At 39.0% G+C, this 19,261-nt stretch overlaps 3 protein-coding genes across 5 annotated transcripts; 1 reads left to right on the top strand and 2 right to left on the bottom strand.

Moving 5' to 3' along the window:
• Positions 1-1,319: 1,319 nt before the first annotated feature.
• LOC137101721 (tonsoku-like protein) lies at positions 1,320-2,955 on the bottom strand. Its single transcript, XM_067480461.1, has 5 exons — positions 2,889-2,955; positions 2,230-2,275; positions 2,025-2,080; positions 1,767-1,868; positions 1,320-1,683 (listed from the first exon to the last, which is right to left on the bottom strand). Exons 1-5 carry the CDS (start codon positions 2,953-2,955, stop codon positions 1,493-1,495), a joined length of 462 nt encoding a protein of 153 aa, XP_067336562.1. The 3' UTR covers positions 1,320-1,492.
• Positions 2,956-5,287: 2,332 nt separating this feature from the next.
• nkl.4 (NK-lysin tandem duplicate 4) lies at positions 5,288-7,004 on the top strand. Its single transcript, XM_067479795.1, has 5 exons — positions 5,288-5,420; positions 5,513-5,598; positions 6,106-6,183; positions 6,266-6,420; positions 6,752-7,004. The coding sequence occupies exons 1-5, from the start codon at positions 5,372-5,374 to the stop codon at positions 6,816-6,818; spliced, it is 435 nt and encodes a 144-aa protein (XP_067335896.1). The 5' UTR covers positions 5,288-5,371; the 3' UTR covers positions 6,819-7,004.
• A 664-nt stretch (positions 7,005-7,668) lies between these two features.
• tonsl (tonsoku-like, DNA repair protein) lies at positions 7,669-19,112 on the bottom strand. Of its 3 annotated transcripts, none has more exons than XM_067480340.1 (28): positions 18,789-19,112; positions 18,578-18,673; positions 17,947-18,089; positions 17,552-17,735; positions 17,301-17,430; positions 16,948-17,119; positions 16,722-16,836; positions 16,432-16,583; positions 16,174-16,326; positions 15,692-15,817; positions 15,360-15,558; positions 15,181-15,236; positions 15,004-15,093; positions 14,590-14,662; positions 14,344-14,507; positions 14,029-14,152; positions 13,601-13,842; positions 12,103-12,589; positions 11,826-12,013; positions 11,139-11,245; positions 10,814-10,970; positions 10,447-10,525; positions 10,046-10,353; positions 9,163-9,334; positions 8,597-8,772; positions 8,451-8,524; positions 8,074-8,142; positions 7,669-7,980 (listed from the first exon to the last, which is right to left on the bottom strand). In XM_067480340.1, the coding sequence occupies exons 1-28, from the start codon at positions 18,811-18,813 to the stop codon at positions 7,881-7,883; spliced, it is 4,161 nt and encodes a 1,386-aa protein (XP_067336441.1). In that variant the 5' UTR covers positions 18,814-19,112; the 3' UTR covers positions 7,669-7,880. The 3 variants fall into 3 exon arrangements, 2 of the variants coding, with proteins under 2 accessions (XP_067336441.1, XP_067336440.1); XM_067480339.1 differs by having other exon boundaries at positions 8,074-8,207; positions 18,789-19,108; XR_010911083.1 differs by lacking the exon at positions 7,669-7,980 and having other exon boundaries at positions 8,074-8,139; positions 8,451-8,772; positions 18,789-19,109.
• Positions 19,113-19,261: the final 149 nt, after the last annotated feature.

Genomic DNA, 19,261 nt, shown 5'->3' with positions numbered 1-19,261 from the left:
GATGGACATAAAACAAGGCTTCTGGAAGATATTTTTTTTAAAAAGCACTCAGAAAAGTATCATCACACTATATTATTCAAATCATTAAAAGACCATATTTCTGAAAACACACACATTTTTACACAAATGAATGTAAACAGCTGTGGCAGCATACTTAGAAGTAATTATTACAACATAATTAAAAATTACAAAAGGTGTTCACAGGAAGAATGTTCAACAAACACACCTGGCCAAGGTGGCTACACTGCTGTCTGTCAACCCGTTTGCTGCCAAACTAAGGTGGGTCAGTGAACAGTCGCCCTATAAGAAAGATATAAGATATTTACTGCTGGTAGATTTGCAAAATTCCCTGAATGATTTCTATGTGTGCACCTGTGATAGGTGTTCTAGTGCCACAAAATCACCAGGACCCCTGCGGACAGCAGACAGGTCCAAATGTGTAGAGGCAGCGTCTTCAACACCAGCTCGAAGCCTGTGGAGCCCATTGCATTGTGGGATAGACACACTGATCTCAGGTGACATGTGCCTGAAAGATACAGATACCAATTTATTAATTTAATTACTTTACTAAGTAATAAAGTAAGTACAGAACAAAGTTGATGTCATGATCTGACACTCCCGTTACGCTTCCTCCCTTTGGACTTTTATTCCTTTTTGTTCCTAGTACTGTTCTGTAGCTTTTCCGGTTATTATCCCTCATTGTTTGCACCTATTCCCATCACTATTTATGTCCAGCCTTCCCCACAGTTCTCTGCCGGATCCTCATCATCTCACCCCCAGCCAACGCTGTGAACGCTTGGTTCACCTGATCGTAGAACTCCTGACTCCTGTATATCAGACTCTGTTTTCTAGCAACCATTTGTCTGCGGTTTGGTCTGTTTCCCATCCTGTCTCCTAGTTATTTTTCTGTGTGAGCATTTTTGGTGGGCTTGGTTCTTAGTCCTTTAGGTATGAGTGCAATTTTGTTTCGTTGATAATTCCTGCTTCATATTTTTGTTGCATACATCTTTTAGTTCATAGTTTGTATTTAAACCTATTGTTTCTGTATTGTATTTTGTTTCCTGAGTTACCCCGCAGATTAATGTTCAGTGCTGTTAGTTCTTTGTTTCTTAACCATGTCTTATTTTGTTAGGTGTGTTTTTGTTTATTAGTTTCCTTAGTCTTTTCCCATGTGTTCATTCTGGTCTAGTAGTTTATGTTTCTCATCTGTGTCTTATTTTGTTTGGTGTGCTTTATGCTCATTTTGGCCCATTACTTTTTAGTGTTAGCCGGGTTTCTCAGTCGGGTGATTTAGGTTTGTCTTTTTTTTGGGTTTTGTCTTGCTTTCATTCGGGTTTTGTGTTCAAAGTTGTTTCCCTGGGATCCGTGTTGCTCAGCATATTTCTGTTGTAATTCATGTTTTCCTTTGTACCCTCCTGTTAGGAGCATTTTCTGTTCTTTATTGATTTTTACCAATAAACTAGTTCTGTTTAGTCAATCCCTCTCAGTCTCCTCACTTGGGTCCGCCTTTCCATAATTGTGGTAGACGGTTGCGTGAAATACGCAGCTCGGTAATGCTGGACTGAAGTTTTAGGGCACGACGCAGTGGGTTGAGGGAAGAGGGGGCCAAGCTGAGGCCACACAGTGATACAGTAGAGCTTCCATCCTGAACCTCGCAGAACCGGGTGACACGTTTGTTCTCATCTGCAGCGCAAAGAAAATCCACTTCACTTTATAAAATTTGTTGGTCTGTGTTCCTACAGTATGAAATTGTTTGTCTTTCTCACCAACTGCCAGGCTCTGGCAGGCCTTTTTGTAGCGTTCAGGGAGAGGAGGGAGATCCCAGGAGCATACTTCAGCCACAACCTGAAACATACCAGCTTTATTGTCATCATCATCCCATTATTATTATTATTATTATTATTATTATTATTATTATTATTATTATTATTATTATTATTATTATTATTATTATTATTATTATTATTATTATTATTATTATTATTATTATTATTGTTGTTGTTGTTGTTGTTGTTGTTGTTGTCAGTAACGCTGAGCTGCCTGCTCACAGAGCCACAACACAGTGCAGGAGTCTGACTCACTGCAACACAGTGGGGTTGATCAGGATGTGGTCAGAAGCATGCAAAGAAAACTGGTGCTGAGTCAATAGTTTAATCCTACAAAAGTATTTTAAAATTATATAAGATAAGATATATAGAATTATCTAGTTTGACAAACAGACACACTAACCTTTGTGGAACCGGGATAAGGAAAATATCTTCCTTTGAGCCAGATGCTGAAATAATTTCCCAACATAAAACATAAAAAACAAAAAACACAATTGCACGCAAAACAAATGTACTTATTTCACATAAATTCTCAAAGTACATTAAATAACACAAAATTTCAATTTCCCCTGGAAAAATTGAAAATTTGCCTAAGAACAAGACATTTATATGCATTTTTATGCATTTGATGACCAAATGTTAGCTATTGAAAATATAGATTAATAATAGTTTGTAAATTATGTTTTAGAAACACAAGTGCAACTGTGAAACAGTTTCAACAAAAAAATGATCATAATCTTCGACTTTAAACTGCCTTACATGTATTCCCTAAATCCAAAATAAATTTGAAATGGAAATGAGACTAAAAAAACAACCCAAGTGAGTTTATATTCCTGATACAACTGGTAGTATCCAAGAATCAGTGGAGTCTCATCCAATCGTCCAACAGACATGTTAGCAGAATTGTGAATGATATTCAGATAGTAAAGATTTGTAACTTAAACCACAACCGCCGGGTGAATGTGGTTTGAATTTCCGTCTGTTTTCTCGACCATCACTTCTGCAAATATAAAATTTAAACAATACAGACACAATTATTCGGACTCTGAGGGCACTGCTCACCCTCAGCAATGTCCTTGTGTGCATGTTGGTGGCATGTTAAGGTGTCCACCTGTGTTCTGTTTGTCATATTACATGTTTCATATTACAAGCATACTTAAACACTGATTACTTTATTCCCTCACAGTCTGGGAAGTACATGGGAGAAGGATTGAGGTCAACATTGATGAACAATGTTGGCAACGAGAATGACAAATTTCGAATAGCAAATATATATTCTTATAATGACCAGGTGCCATAAAACAGATCAAACCATATGACCTTCACTACAAAGACCTGGAACAAGGACAGTGTATACAAACACGCAAGGTAAAAGTCAAGCTCACCATTTACACTCATATATAGGAAAACGGAAATAAGCATACAGGAGGAGAAAAAAACAAGGACAACATGAAAACAGGAAGACTGAGCTGCTGAGAGTGGAGAGCATGATAGGCAGATGGAGAGAAAGAAACACTTTCAAGCAGATGGTTAGAGAGATAGGTAAAAATATTTGTAGCATGCAGCATGGCTTTAGGAATTGCAGTGACACAGTGTGGGTCAGCCCACCAGCTTTTTAAAATGGTCTTTGTTACATTTTGTTTGATAAGACAGTGAGAATCATGCCATTATGAAATGATCTTTATAAGGGTGACCTCTATTTATAGTTTATTAGATGGGATGAATACTTTGCACACATTTTGAATAGAAATAACATTCCTTTATGGTGAAACCATTAAAGAAACATACATTTGACAATCCAGCGTGTGTATACACATTCATACCCAGACAACACCTCTATGTATTTATAAAACTATATTTTTAGTCTGTAATCACATGTTTAATTTACGGTCACAAGAAGACGTAAGATTCTCACCATTCTTGTCTGGAGCATTTGTAGATTCCTAGTCAAACAAGCTCGTCTGATTCCTCCCCAGTAAATGCCATCGTATGTTGTGTTTTTTCATTTTGTTCACATGCGTGAGTTACAGTAAACATGGTGTAGCATGAAATAAACAGTTTATCTCTGCTGGTGATCTATGATTCATCGTGAGAAAACCAATAAAGAAAGTGCAAAACAAAAGCATGTCAAGTTTGTATGAAAAGACACCAGAAAATTCAAGTACTCAAATACTTTTCTAGTATCTAAAAGTGCTTTATCATGGAGTCAGAATTATAAAACATATTGCTTCAGTGACATACAAACTTCCCTCCAGCTAGAAACTTCCTCCACAGTTTTTCTGAGGTCAGGGGTGTTGCACATTAAGAACTTGTACTTAGGTACTTAGATATAGCAAATCTGAATACATATTTGCAGAATTGATTTACATTTATACAGGTGTTTAAATCAGAGGAAATGTTTAGCACGTACACAGGATTTCTGACATAACATGAAGTACATGATGGCTTCTGCTTGTTAATGGCTGTTTACACTGGGCTTTGGGAATCTACTGGCAGGACTTTTTAAAAGGAAATTAACAAAAGTTATTTATTTAATTTATTATTATTTTGTGTACATTGTGTGAATTTCTGTTTCAGAAAGTATTTAATTGGCATTCTGCTTAGGCCTCTGCTGACCCTGCAAAATAAATAACCTATAAATGACCCTACAAAATAAAAGGGTGGGACTATACTATATTTTTCTATTTAAATTAAGCTTCTTCATCTAAGGGTTAGTTGTAAGTATTGCATAAAAGCATCAATAAAGGCCAAATGATTAAATGTAAATTCAAATAATAGTACTAGTGGTGGAGTGGTTAGCGTTTCTGCGTCACAGCTAGAATGCTGTTCATATCCCTTATGTGTTGGGGTGGGTTTCCTCTGGGTAATGTAGTTTCCTCCCACACTCTAGACCCATGCATGTTAGGTTAATTACTGACTCTAAATTTCCTGTAGTTGTTGCGTGTGTGTGTGTCTCTGTGTTGGCCCTGAGATGGACATGAGACCTGTCCAGGGTGTACCCTGCGTCTCACCCAACAGCTGGTATAGGCTTTAGTCCCCCCATGACCCCAAACAGGATAACCAGTTACAGATATTGGATAGATGCAATAAAACCTCTGTAATGGTCATCCTCCTTTCATTAATGATAATGATTACATTTTACACCTCTACAAAACCAATGACACTTCATGTCATTTGCAGCAAATGTTTGCACACCATGCTAAATATCTACTGCATGTCAATGTGGCTGAAGTGAGCATGCTATTGTTATTTGTGGAATTGCGTTGAAACCCGAGTCACAGTCTTATTCGATAAAATATTTGTCATGAGTGAATTATTAGTTCAACACACCTTTTCTTAATGAATAAATGCACTTACAAGAAATGATGACATTGGGGGGGAGGGAGGTGTGAAGTGTTTTTGTGAGTATGGTCTTCACTCTGACGGTTGTGGTTTGACTTTCCGTATGTAGGGCTGTTGCCTCGCCCCTCAACTCTGCACAAATAAAAGCTTGGTCAATACAGACACAATCAATCCAACTCAGAGATCTCTGCCCAACTTCAGCAATGGAAATGTCGCCAGTCATCCTTGTTTGCATGTTGGTGGCATGTTCAGGTGTCCTGCTGCGTTCTGTTTCCCATATTCCATGTTTTGCATGTATTTAATGTGTACTTAAACACTGATTACTGTACTTTGTTCCTTTACAGTCTGGACAGTACATGGGCGAAGCTTTCAGGTCAACATTGACGATCAGGAGCAGGTGGACATGGAAACCTCTATGGAAGCTGGCAAGGTAAATAAAATATTCACCAAAGTAGGACTTTTAGAATTTATAGTGTTACTGCGAAGACTAAGTAACCACGCATCAGTGATGGAGGAGCTATTTAGTGGTTTAGCCAGTTAAGGTGAATCGCTTTAATGCCTCTATAAAATGTGTTACGACTTTAGTTTAAAAACTATAGTGTAGGCTGGAGCTTCCAGTACTGCCCCCACAATCCAGCCAATCAGACAGGGCATACTTGTATGTTGCACCCCGAGCCCCTAGAGAGGGGCGTAACTAATTATCAGCCAGAACTTTAAAACCACAAGTTCAATTTTTGTGAAAAATCCACTAATTTAATTTCATTTTTATTTAAATTACAACATCTCAGAAGCTTTGACACAATCCCCATTTGGTTGGACTACTAACAATTCACAAATTCTCTCAACATGAAACGAAGCCCAGCTAGACACAGTATGACTGTTGGTAAGAATCAATTTGTATATCAGCATTAAAACGATGCGTCACTTTTATTTGCAGATTCCGGGTATGTGCTGGGCCTGTAAGTGGGCTATGAACAAGGTGAAGAAAATCATAGGAAAAAATGCCACAGCAGAGGTAAAATGAAATGTCTACAAACCTCACAACAAAAGGATGTAATCAGATTACCACAGAACTAATGTATTCGTTACTCTTACAGAGCATTAAAGCAAAGTTGTTGGTTGTCTGCAATGAAATTGGCCTCTTAAAATCTTCGTGCCGCAAATTTGTGAATGGCCACCTTGGTGAATTAATTGAGGAGGTCACTACCACTGATGATGTGAGGACAATTTGTGTCAACGTTAAAGCCTGCAAGTGAGTTACCAGCCAATTCTTGTATAGTTCAACTGATCTAAAACTTATAAATTGATAAACTGCTCTGACGCTTTCACCAGTAATTCAGCTAAAATACACTCACATTTACACTACACCTATTGTACAAAAACAATGTTGAGGCATTTTGTTTAATACATCCCACTTTATAACGTCAGTTATGCATCACGCTGAATTAATGTTAATCATGTGTATTGTGTGACAAACAGCGTATCTTGAGAAATTCTGAAAACAAAACCACAATGTAGAAACTGTAATTTTGACTGATAATTTGTGCATTTATTTATTTTTTTTGTTACTGTTCCTTCTTTAGGCCAAAGGAGTTGTTTGACCTGCTCATCTTTTCAGGAAATGAAGATGCACAGATTATAATTAATTAATAATTATAATGTGGCATGCATGAATAAAAACTAAACAGCATTTAATTTGTAAGAAGAAAACAGAAACCGTAAATGTTTGTGGTTGTCACTGACACTGTTTTTTCGCTTTGCCTCAGCATTTAGTATTGTGTACTTCGCATATTTTATGTCTGCCTCTGTCAATAAATGTTTGAATTTCAAATTTCATTAATCTATGTATTAATTTATTGACCAAAATTCACATACTGTCATTTTTTTAATACATCTGCACTTTATAGAAAATGAGATAGATAGATAGATAGATTATATATATATATATATATCTCTATATATAGATAGATAGATAGATAGATAGATAGATAGAGATATATATATATATATATATATATATATATATATATATATATATATATATATATATATATATATATATATATTCTCATCTAACTCATATATAAATATTTATAATAAATAAATCAATAAATAAATAATATAAATAAATAAATATAGTGTGTTAGAGAGATGAATTAATAAGGTTTGGAATATACATGAATCTTCACAATCTTTTTCCTCATAAAATAAACATAGGTCACTGCAAGCCACAAGCATTGCGAGTCACTTTAATTATTTTTCATATCAAGTCACACAATAATTCACTGAATTGACAGCAAATGTGCATCTTGACAAACATAAACAGTCTCTATACATCCAAGGCTTTCACACGGTCACATAAAGAAGGCAAACAAAACACCCATGAGTAATTCACTCAGTCACTGGTTACTTTTTGTGCAGTTTTTTCCTTTTAAAGATGTATGTGGGCAGCTTCAGGTGATGGTGAACACTACAAGCACCTTTTTTTTTAAAAAAAAAAAAACCCTTGTGCTTGGGACTGAGTAAGACACAACCCCACTTATTTTACATGGCTCAAGATTCAGTTGTAAAAATCTTCCATCGTCCATGAAGCAGATTTCAGATTTTATTCTTCATAGGGAGGCTGCAGCAGAGAGCAGGCACTTGGTATGCCGGTCAATGAAGTGTCCATGTGATTGACAGTTATCCCAGCTCTGCTTTAAGGCTTGCCGGTCAAGCTTGTTGAGTCCCTGACAGCAAAGACGAAGATCCTTGACTAGCTCCGACAAACCATCCAGATCTGCACTTTCCCAGGGGCCGGTCACCTGACAACCTAAGTGTGAAGGTAAAGGCACAAACACAAATTCAAAGTCTATACGTGAGTGCAAGTATCTAGACAATGCACTTATACAAATATATTACTTGCCTTGAAGGTTTAGAAGGGTCAAAGGTCGGCCAGCCTCTCTGAGCGAGATCAGGAGGCTGTGAAGTCCTGCTGAGGTGACAGACGGGTTTCCAGACAAGTTTAAATCCACAAGAGATGGACATAAAACAAGGCTTCTGGAAGATATTTTTTAAAAAAAGCACTCAGAAAAGTACATGTTGACAGCTGGTCTTGTGTTAATGCAGAAGAACATCGTCACACTATATTATTCAAATCACTAAAAGACCATAATTCTGAAAACACACACATTTTTACACAAATGAATGTAAAGAGCTGTGGCAGCATACTTAGAAGTAATTATTACAGCATAATTAAAAATTACAAAAGGTGTTCACAGGAAGAATGTTCAACAAACACACCTGGCCAAGGTGGCTACACTGCTGTCTGTCAACCCGTTTGCTGCCAAACTAAGGTGGGTCAGTGAACAGTCGCCCTATAAGAAAGATATAAGATATTTACTGCTGGTAGATTTGCAAAATTCCCTGAATGATTTCTATGTGTGCACCTGTGATAGGACTGTGGTGAGGTGTTCCAGTGCCACAAAATCACCAGGACCCCTGCGGACAGCAGACAGGTCCAGATGTGTAAGACAGTGAAGAGGCAGCGTCTTCAACACCAGCTCGAAGCCTGTGGAGCCCAGTGCATTGTAGGATAGACACACTGATCTCAGGTGACATGTGGCTGAAAGATACAGATACCAATTTATTAATTTAATAGCACCAAACAAAAACAATTTCCAAGCTGAAACTTGGAAACTTTTAATCATCTACATATGAGAATCTTAAACATTGGGCTTGTAGGCCCATGATACAGTATGTTGTTGTGCTCCAACTCCTTTGTTTTCATGTGATGCCAATAAGAAAACAGAGTATTATTGATGAACCAGGATTACTTTACAAGGCAACTGTTCAGCCACACATTGCAAAAGCTAAAGGCTCTATCCTATCAAGGTGAACCAAACCTGATCCACCCCATTACTTAACATTCTTTGAGCTTCCCAGTATGATTTTAAGTAAGCTAAAGGAGATGTGGGAAAAAAATAGACTTAAACTGTATGTCTTGGAATACTACCTGTCAGAGCGCTGGCTAGCAGCAGTCGGTGCTGCTGCAGGAAACGTGTAGTGAAGCCACAGGCCTGCAGAGAGAGCTTGGCTAAGAGAGGGCAGCAGGACAGCAGACAGGACAGTGACTCTGTCACACTGTCACCCAGTGGGTTCATGCTGATATCAAGTTCCTCCAGGCACTATAGGAAGTATCCAAAGCATGGAGCATGCATTAGATAGACGTCTGTGTTAAAATACTTGCATGATATGTCATCTTCAGATGTGATGGAAAATATTAATATGGTACATGAGATATGATCTGTGACACAAAGAGCACCTGTGGCTTCTGTGAGTAGTCACAGTAACCAAGGTGCCACAAAAGGCTTAAATTCTAAAACACTAATTGCACGATGCATCTGCAGGCTTAAATAAATACCATTTAAGTGCTTTTTATGCAGTGTAACATCTGTTAAATAAATGTGCCATCTGGTCGGATATTTCTGATTTCTGAAGTTTCTTGGCAATGTGTTTCATTGTGTTAGTTGCGTAGAGGACATAAAAATAAAAGTGCTAAAAATTTACTTTGTGTTATACAGAGCATTGAAAAGTAGTGTTATTTTCGAATTGGTGTTTGTGGTGGTGGTCTTTGTGTGTCAAAAGAGCTACACACATATTCATCTGTTTGATAAATAATTAAAAGTATGTTTGATTGTGATTTAGGGTGTATTTTTTAATGTAGTATAATGTAGGGAATAATCATTTTTAATTAACTATAATGTAACTAAAATTTTCAACATAGCCAAGATCAAAACTGTGTCAGACATCGAACCAAATTTTGAGCACAAGCTGCCCAGCTGCAACAAATTGCCCAGGAAGAGGGAATAAAAGGCTTGACCAAATTAGGTCTTTACCGGAAACGCAGGATGATTTTGCCCCTTTAAAGCATTCACTGCCTTCTCCATGCCTTCCCCTGTAATGTGATTGCCAGAAATGTCCAGCAGCCGAAGTCGTGGCATCGTGATTATTGTGGCAACCAGCTCAGGGAGAAGGCTGTCCTGGAGACGGTTGCTGGAAATACGCAGCTCGGTAATGCTGGACTGAAGTTTTAGGGCACGAAGCAGTGGGTTGAGGGAAGAGGGGGCCAAGCTGAGGCCACACAGTGATACAGTGGAGCTTCCATCCTGAACCTCGCAGAACCGGGTGACACGTTTGTTCTCATCTGCAGCGCAAAGAAAATCCACTTCACTTTATAACTATTACCAAAATTTGACGGCCTGTTTTCGTACGGTATGAAATTGTTTGTCTTTCTCACCAACTGCCAGGCTCTGACAGGCCTTTTTGTAGCGTTCAGGGAGAGGAGGGAGATCCCAGGAGCATACTTCAGCCACAACCTGAAACATACCAGCTTTATTGTCATCATTGAGCACCTATACATGTTGGACATGCATGTTACAATAAAATTTGTTGTCTGCATTCAACCCATCCTCCTGGGGGGAGCAATGGGCAACCACAGGCTAGAGAGCCAGCACTGACTGTCTTGCTCAAGAACACACATGGTGTGTGGATGGGGATTTAATCTAGAAGAGTTTTGTATCCCAGCTTGATGCCCTACTGCTTTACTGTAATTCTATCTTGACAAAAAGTAAAGTAAAAATAAGTTTATGTAGGTTTGCTTCCACCTCTTCATTGGTGTGCAGGACAGCCAGCAGCAGGTCCTGTGGAGAGAGAAGAGCACCTTCCTTCTGCAGGGAGAGGCGAGGTAGGAGGCCACATTTCTGGTAGTAACGCCGAGCTGCCTGCTCACAGAGCCACGACACAGTGCAGGAGTCTGACTCACTGCAACACAGTGGGGGTGATCAGGATGTGGTCAGAAGCATGCAAAAAAAACTGGTGCTGAGTTTAATCCTACAAAAGTATTATATATTATATTAAAATTATATAAGATAATATATATATATATATATATATATATAATTATCTAGTTTGACAAACAGACACACCAACCTTTGTGGCACCGGGATAAGGAAAATATCTTCCTGAACTCGAACCCTCATTCTGATTGGTGGAGGCAGTGATGTGGGCATGGGGACAGCCAATGTTTGAGCAAGATGCTGAAATAATTTCCCAACAGAAAACAGAAAAAACAAAAAACATAATTGCACGCAAAACAAATCTACATATTTCACATAAATTCTTTGAGTATAATTATATAACACAAAATTTCAATTTCCCCTGGAGACACTTTGCCTAATAACAAAACATTTATATGCATTTTTATGCATTTGATGACCAAACCTTAACTACTGAACATAAAGATTAATAATAGTTTGTAAATGATGTTTTAGAAACACAACTGCAACTTTCTAAAGAAATGTTTCAACACCTCTCTGAAACAGTTTCACAGTTTGAGAGTTGAAAAACAACCCAAGTCAGTTTATATTCCTAAAACAACTGGTGGTATCCAAGAATCAGTGGAGTCTTAATATGGATTTTGAGCAGCGCCTTTTTATATACAGCCCAATTTATCAATGTGTTAAGTTAATCATAAATGAAGATTGTCTTCTGACAAATGATGTTCCAGTTATAAGCATTGGTAATTTGAAGTGTCTTTCTAAACTTCAACCCTTTTAAACCTTTAACACATAATATATTTGTTCATTGCAAAAAATACTGACTCCATTCTCTCCCAACCTGAGTGAGAATTTGTGTTGGTGGGGTCTCAGGTCTCATGTTGTCATCCGCTGTAAGGGTGGGGCTGTTTGGCCTGCCGACTTCCCTTCTGCCCAATCTCACCATTCCAGGCATCTGAGTCATTTTAACCTGGTGAGGCTTGAGAGTGCCATTATTTTTCAGTGAGAGACTCCGGATAGAGGAGGGAACTGCAGAACCCGAAAGAAGGAGATCATAATCAAAGACAAAGAAGCAAATAAAAGGTGGAGGAAAAAGAAAATAAGGAGCAAATCCTTACCTCTACAGGATGTGTCTGAATTAAACTGCCTGTTCTGATTTCTGGATGCTGAAAGTGAGTCAGTGTCCTCAACTCTGATCCCATTCTGCTCTACTCGAATCCTCCTTTTCTTCTTTGGCTGAATTTCTCCCAGATCATCGTCCAACCAGTCATCGGCTAGATACTCCTCCTCAGGAACCAGAGCTGATCTGTTGCTAGATGAAACAGGATCTGTACTGGAGAACTGCGAATGTGACAGACCCTGGAGAAGAGTTTTGGCACTGCCCAAGCCTCGAATGGCACTGTGATACTCCTGTCGTGCAAAGACAGATGGTGCAGGGGCCTCTTTGATACTTTCTCGACCTGAGTTGGACACGGACCCAGCTTCCTTGTTCAGGGGAATGTTCTTTTGACTTGGGGCCGCTGGAAAACTGGGTCTAGGGCGAACGGGACGCAGAGGACTGACAGGGCATTCGGAATCACTTTCATCTGAGGAGCTGCTGTCATTCTGGGGAATAAAAATCACATATGTATAGGAAAATATAAGTAATCTAGTTAAAACAATTAGACAATTATATTGTTCATTTCCTAAACGTAAAATGCACATTTTTATGTGGCAAAAGTATGTGAACCTGTAGAATTATCAGTTCACTTGAAGGGGTAATTAGCTTCAGCGGAGTTCCATTAATGCTATGACAGGGAGATGTGAGTGTGGGAGGCCCTGCCTCATTGAAATGAGAGAAATCTCAAGTCTTTACTACGAAAGCCTGATCGTGAAAGCACAAGTTTGTAGAAGTGTGATATGATGTGGACAAAGGAGATTTCGGATTTTATGTCCGGAAAAAACCAAACCCTGTATTCCGGCATAACCTTATCCATCATGTGAAACATGGTGGTGGAACTATCTGCTTTGCTGCCTCTGAACCAAGATGTCATCACTGATGAACCTGTGAACTGGATGGACGGCACTGTACATGAAAATTCTACAGAAAAATGTCAAAGCACTTGTGAAGCTCAGAAGAAAGTGCATTGGGCAGCATGACGACAATCTTAAACACATAAATAGATCTAGTAAGAAATGGTTAAAAAGGAAGATATTTAATGTTTTGGAAGCCCTGAACCTTTTCCTATAGAAATTCTGGGGTAACCTAAAGCAGTTTCCTTACATATTATGTAAGGAAACCAACCAACATTGTTGAGCTAAAGCTCATCTGTAAGGGGAAATGGACTAAAATCCCTCCAAACTGATGTGTTAATAAAAATGGTTACACCTGTTTCTGAAGGCGTTTGATACATAGACAAATATTTAAAATTGGATAATGTTCCACAATGAATAAATAAAGAAGTGCTCATATTTTTGTCTCATTTGTTGAACCAGATTCACTAGTTTTGTGACTTTTAGGTAAAAATCTTTTTAGGCCAGGCTTTGATGTACACTCTGTACCTGTGGATGTGTAGGAATTCAAAGCATTTGTGAGACAAAATTTCACTGATACATAAAGCATTCACCAGACATTACCCCATAAAGGACTGATGCTTCAGTTCCTCGGCCTCTATGCCGCTGTGTTGAGCCATTGCCCTGCCACCTTTTGGGACTAGCAGGTACTGCATTCACCTCTGAATGCCTGTTGTTTCTAGGCCGGTCTTGGCTGGATGAACAGCCCCCTCCAGAGGACAACAGTGGCTCTGAGTTCTCAGCATCAAACAGCTGGCTGTCCTGTAGGGCATCGAAAGGCTTAGCTGGGGTCGGAGCAGCAGCCACTGTGTTGAACAGAGAGATGTGGAAAAAACAAGCGTTGGAAAAAAGGCAAAGGCAAAACAAACACAGTTCTTTCCTTTGTCCTCTCACTGAGCAGAGAGCAGCTGTAACAGTGCAAACCAGACTCTCTCTGGCATTAATAAATGTTTTTAAATCTTGAAAACTGTATGATGATCAAAAGGCCTCACCTCCCCCTGCTAGTGCCTTCCTAAGGAGTCTCTCTGTAGTGATACACTCCTGCCTAGTGTCCTGGTCCAGCTCTCTGCTGTATGTTCTCTGCCACTGACGCAGTGTGTCCATTGCTGCATCACCCTGACAAAAGATAATGAAAAAAAAAAATTCAAAAAAGACTTTAAACTCCTTCTTGCTGTCTTTTCCTTTTTTTCACAATAATTGCAAAAGCTCTTATCCAGTTTAAGGGGAAATCTCTTACTGCTCATGTGATATCAATCATATCTGATGAGTTAAAGACTATTCTGTTAAGAAACATGTAACACACAAACCTTGGAGTTGCGTAGAGTGACAGAAGCCCCACGTTCCACTAAGAGTCTTGCAACTTTGAAATTGCCACAAGCAAGAGCATCATGCAGAGGAGTCACTCCCTCACATAAGGGACCACCGGGATCATTGATGTTAGCGCCACGCTCCAACAACACAGCAACAATGTCTGGATAAAGGAAAAAAAAAATCCCTCTTTTTAATCAAAGTACATTTAAAACAGCCTAAATCCAATATGTTAAATCATTTACCATAGTGACCATGATTACAGGCTTCATGTAGAGGGGTCCAGCCACAGTAATCTCTGGGGTTCACTGGGTGACCCTAACATAAAGACAGGTATTACGTAATTATGCTACAATTCAGTGTGCTGATGTTAGATTCTCTTTTAAGTCTTTCATTTTCATGAGCAATCATTTCCTAAATTATTATTATTATAAATAAATTATTTATAGCTGAGCAGAGACACTCTCTTTTGAGATTAAGTGAAATGAGTACGATAGTAAATATTTAACAAGCTTTCATATATTCCTGAAGTAGATTTTATTCCTTTAAATGTTACTGGACTTTTATAGTTTACTATCGGTTTTGCCTTTTTAGACACACTTTGTGATAAAGGGCAGTATTTTTTTCTAACAAAAAATGTTAAATGTTGTTTTTCGCACCTGTTCCACCAGAAACTGCACTTGTTTTAGGTTTCCATCTATACATGCTCTGTGCAGTGATGTTTCACCCTTCTCGTTCCTCTTATTCCACTAGACCAGGAAGACAGACCAAAAAGAAGCAAACGGTAAAACATTGGAGTTTTAAGACAGGGAAGGGACAAATGATATATAACTCACCCTTCCTGTCTTCCTTCGCCCTGCTACCATTTTGTCATAACCCTCCAAATCCTCATCTAGAAAGAAGATGAAAAATCATTATAGACAAGCACAAAATAACAACTGGCTTAGGAAAATATATATATCCAATAGAAGGCCAGTAACCCCTCTGGAAAATCAACCACCCACAGTTTACCTACCTGATTCTGAAAGGACAACATCACTGTCATCCAGAGGTTCACTGTTGTCCATTTCCTCCTCTTCATCCTCCTCACCTTCGCTACCATCTGGATTCCAGCCCTCAGCAGCACACAGCTCCTGCAGCTTTGCCTCAGTCTCATCAGCAAAAGATGAGCCACTTTTTCTCTGGGAGACCAGCCAGAGCCTTAGCACACGTTTCTGTAGGACCAAAAAAAAAAGAAAAGAGAAGAAAAGAAAGAAATTAATACTTTCTTAATACATAATCAGTCTCTTATTTCATTTGGAATTTTTTTGGAGACTTTATCTAATTAAGCTCACAACTCCCTCTCACCTGTAGTCTGGCCTGACCGGACTTTTGAGCGCAGTGCAAGGCAGTACTGTAGCTGCTCTCTATTTCCTCTGAGGGAACGCCACTCTCCTCCTGAGCTGCAGCAATGTTCAGCCACGTGCTACACTCCTGACACAGAGGCATACAAGTGATAAGATGCATATTCTAATACAGACAGCCTCCTAAGATTTATCATCACTTGTGTCATAATGGTATTTTTTTTACCAATTTGAATTATATTTATTTTATTTTATTTTTTATGTCATAACCTGTTAATTAAAACTACAATTACTGTGTGAGATTTTCACCCACAGTCATGAGGGTGATGGAACTGGTGTTTTTCTAGAAAATGCCCACAAGGATAATATTGTTCTTTCTTCCAATATTAGCAAGATGTGATTTTGTGATATAACCAAATAAACCTTAGTAATGCTGAAAATAATGGTCACTAACGCAGGGTAAACATGAAGATTGTTCGAGTATACCTCAGAGGAGCTTCCCTGCCGTAAAGCCAGCTCCTGTCTGTAATGCTCCACTGCCTTGCTGTACTGTCTCAGGTCTGTGTAGGTAGCAGCCAGGGACACATGGATGACTGCCAGCTCTCTTGGAGATTTTCCCATTGCCTCTGCACCCTTTAGCTACACGACATTAACAGCACAAATGTACAGATTATCATTCAGTGTAGTGATATTCAATCATGGAATGAATAAAAGAAAACCCCTGGTAAATCTGATGTTTTTTACCTGTGCTCGATATGCATCCAGAGCTTTGCTGTAGCAGCCAATCTTACAATAGAGGTCCCCGAGCTGCTCTGCCAGCTCCACCGTCTGATGGGAGCTGAGTCTTTTTCCCTGATCTTCCCCAAGCTCTTCCTCTAATTTACAGCCCTTGTCCGCTGTAAAATTGGAAAAAATAAATTAGACCATCAACCCAGCTGTCTTTGTAATACATACACATAAAAATATATTAATTCAACAGATTCAATAAAAAAATTAAAAAAAAAAGAGTGGGTGTATCAATCCAGCTCTATTACCATATTTGAAAGCTTTCTTCACTGCCTGTCTGTCCAGTGGCTGTTGGGAACCCAGCAAAAGAGCTTTCTTCAGGTATCGTCTAGCTGCTACAAAATCCCCCAGTGACAGTTGCACCTGTGGATAAATGTCATCAGGATGAAAAAATTACAAAATGCGGAGCTACCCTAACAAAAGATGGGAGAATCAACTCTTGCCGCATTAATTTCCCCAGGAAATAGTTCATACTTTGCCTATGCAGTGAAAACACTCGCTCTCACTAAACTTGTCTTTAATCTTTCTGGCACACTCTTTGGCTTGTCCTAGACATCGCACTGCATTAGAGTGTTGACCGTTACGGAAGTAGATGTTGCCCAGGTTAAAGTTTGCACGGTACAGGTCCTCCAGCAGCTGGCTCTTTCTGTATTTGGTGGAAAATAAAAGATAGAACTTTTACCAACAGGTTATGCATGTTTTTATCATTTTATCATTTATCATTCATAATAAAGCCCCTATACTAAACATAAATACTCCTGACATAATACCATTGTGCTACCTTAGTTTTTACTGATGTATTAAAATATAGTTTAGGAGGTTCATACTCAGCAATAAAGACACTTCGTCGGATGAACTCGCTACAGCGTTTGGGTTCCCCCAGATGGTCACAGACCAGACCAAGATTGAGGAAAAGACGAGCCTTCATCTCACTAATCTCTCGCACTGGTACACTGCCTGGATTCAAGAAAAGTAAAAAAATGTTAAGACAACCAATTAAAAACTACAAACTTACTTACTAGATAAGCTCTACAAATCCCTGAGGTTAAACAAAAACCCATAGACAAATATGACATACCTTCTAAACGATCATTCACGATGGCCAGGCTCTTCCTGAAGGCTTCCTCTGCATGCTCTAAACTGGTTCGTGATTGGTCAGATTCATAACGGAAGAGGTAGGTTCGACCAATAGTGGCCAGGGCCCTTTGCTCCTCAGCGTGATCTCTGACAGAACGAGCCAGGTCCAAGTGACGTCGCTGGTGCTAAAAAAGAAAAACATACATAGAACCCTTGATATACTTCCTAAATTTCCTTGTAGGATAGTGATCCTCTGCAGAATGATGAAAAATCATTATAATTAAGTTATACAAATCCAAAAGAAGCACTTTAGAAATTATATGGTAGACTTTTAACATCCAAACAACGAAATAAAACAAAAAGGTATGTTTGAGAGCAAAAGTACAATCTAATCACTTTTAATGCAGCTTCAATTTTTCCCATCTCAGCGTAGCACTCTCCTATCTTACGATTGGCCACTGCTCGTCCAATCACATCATTGAGCACCTCAGAGAGAGACAACTCTTGTTGGTGCTCCTTAATGGCAGCCTCATAATCACCTGAAATATGCAAGGAATCAGACAAAGTACAAGAAATTCAAAAGAGGAAATATTCACATTTTCCAGAAAGGGAGAGAGCGGGATGTGGTAAAAAAAAATTACACATCTCCTAATTTATTTCTGTGTTTATTTTGCAAGTTATGTACATATCACTATTTTTGATCTGAGCGTGGTGTGCCATTTTTATTTAGGTGTAGACATCCCTGGTCCTAAACTGTCATTGTCCACTGACCACTACCACTGCTGATTACATGGATCAGGACAAGACAGGACAAGGGCAGCTGGAAAACAAGCAGGACAGTGACACTCAAGGTCCGGTGTCGACTAACCCTGCTGCGGATGACAAATGCCCTCTGCACATTTTGGCAGTACTCATACGTTCATTAGTCCAATAGCAAAAATCAAAATAGTGCATGCCTACGAGATGAAACACGAGATGCAACTAGACTGATAACTTCATCCCGATGATCGCCGTAAAAACATCTTACCATTTCTGGACAGTAGCTCCCCAAGCTGATTGCAGATACTGGCTTCCTCCCTTAAGTTGTTATTGGTCTGGGCTTTGCTTTTTGCTTTCTGTAGCTCTGCGGGATGATCACACATGAAAATGTTTCCAATCGACAAAGTAAAGAATCCAAATGTATGGGAAAATAAATCACGTCAACTCGTAGATGCGTGTGAAAGTAAAACAACACTTACGCTTAATCTCCCGTGAAAAGCTCATTTTGAGTGAGCTCTGAGCGCTGCTGCTAGCTTGCTGGTAGGAAAGCGTATGACTTTAGCTTGGCCCAAAAGTACTAACAGGCAACTCAATAAATCAATCACCTTTTCATTTCATTTTCACTACTACGCGTCTTGTTTGTTTGTCAAAATTCTAGACAATCGTTTATTGGATTGTGTTCAAGGTCTGATTAAATAGTAAACATAATTTTTGCTTTAGCCGCCAGTAAACCTTACAACGCCGCGCCACTATCGCGTAAACCAATGACCTCACTGCAAATAGGTTCTGATTTGTTTTCCCCTGAATTAAGACTCTAAGGCTCAAACCCCCCCACGATTACACGGATTAAGGGTTGTGTGTCCAACCATCCCACAACCCTGATCATCTGCTAAAATCTAGTGCTTAAACATTACGCGTCTGAGTTGCTGACGTTTTGTGGACAGTATATAAC

This window comes from Channa argus, chromosome 16 (assembly GCF_033026475.1).
Source record: "Channa argus isolate prfri chromosome 16, Channa argus male v1.0, whole genome shotgun sequence".
In the NCBI taxonomy this organism is placed as follows: Eukaryota; Metazoa; Chordata; class Actinopteri; order Anabantiformes; family Channidae; genus Channa; species Channa argus.
The sequence above is the reverse complement of the archived record's forward strand: the minus strand, read 5'-3'. Positions and strand labels throughout refer to the sequence as shown.

What these genes read in the sequence shown, in the direction of transcription:
- nkl.4 (XM_067479795.1), top strand. Translation starts at nt 5,372, where the DNA reads ATGGAAATGTCGCCAGTCATCCTTGTTTGCATGTTGGTGGCATGTTCA. An exon ending in CCTCTATGGAAGCTGGCAAG is followed by an intron (nt 5,599 to 6,105) that starts GTAAATAAAATA and finishes TTTTATTTGCAG; the next exon opens with ATTCCGGGTATGTGCTGGGC. An exon ending in GAAAAAATGCCACAGCAGAG is followed by an intron (nt 6,184 to 6,265) that starts GTAAAATGAAAT and finishes TTACTCTTACAG; the next exon opens with AGCATTAAAGCAAAGTTGTT.
- LOC137101721 (XM_067480461.1), bottom strand. Translation starts at nt 2,955, where the DNA reads ATGACAAACAGAACACAGGTGGACACCTTAACATGCCACCAACATGCA. An exon ending in CTTATCCCGGTTCCACAAAG is followed by an intron (nt 2,081 to 2,229) that starts GTTAGTGTGTCT and finishes ACTGTGTTGCAG; the next exon opens with TGAGTCAGACTCCTGCACTG. An exon ending in GCAGGCAGCTCAGCGTTACT is followed by an intron (nt 1,869 to 2,024) that starts GACAACAACAAC and finishes GGGATGATGATG; the next exon opens with ACAATAAAGCTGGTATGTTT.
- tonsl (XM_067480339.1), bottom strand. Translation starts at nt 18,813, where the DNA reads ATGAGCTTTTCACGGGAGATTAAGC. An exon ending in GAAGAAAGCTTTCAAATATG is followed by an intron (nt 16,584 to 16,721) that starts GTAATAGAGCTG and finishes CCAATTTTACAG; the next exon opens with CGGACAAGGGCTGTAAATTA. An exon ending in TGGATGCATATCGAGCACAG is followed by an intron (nt 16,327 to 16,431) that starts GTAAAAAACATC and finishes AATGTCGTGTAG; the next exon opens with CTAAAGGGTGCAGAGGCAAT.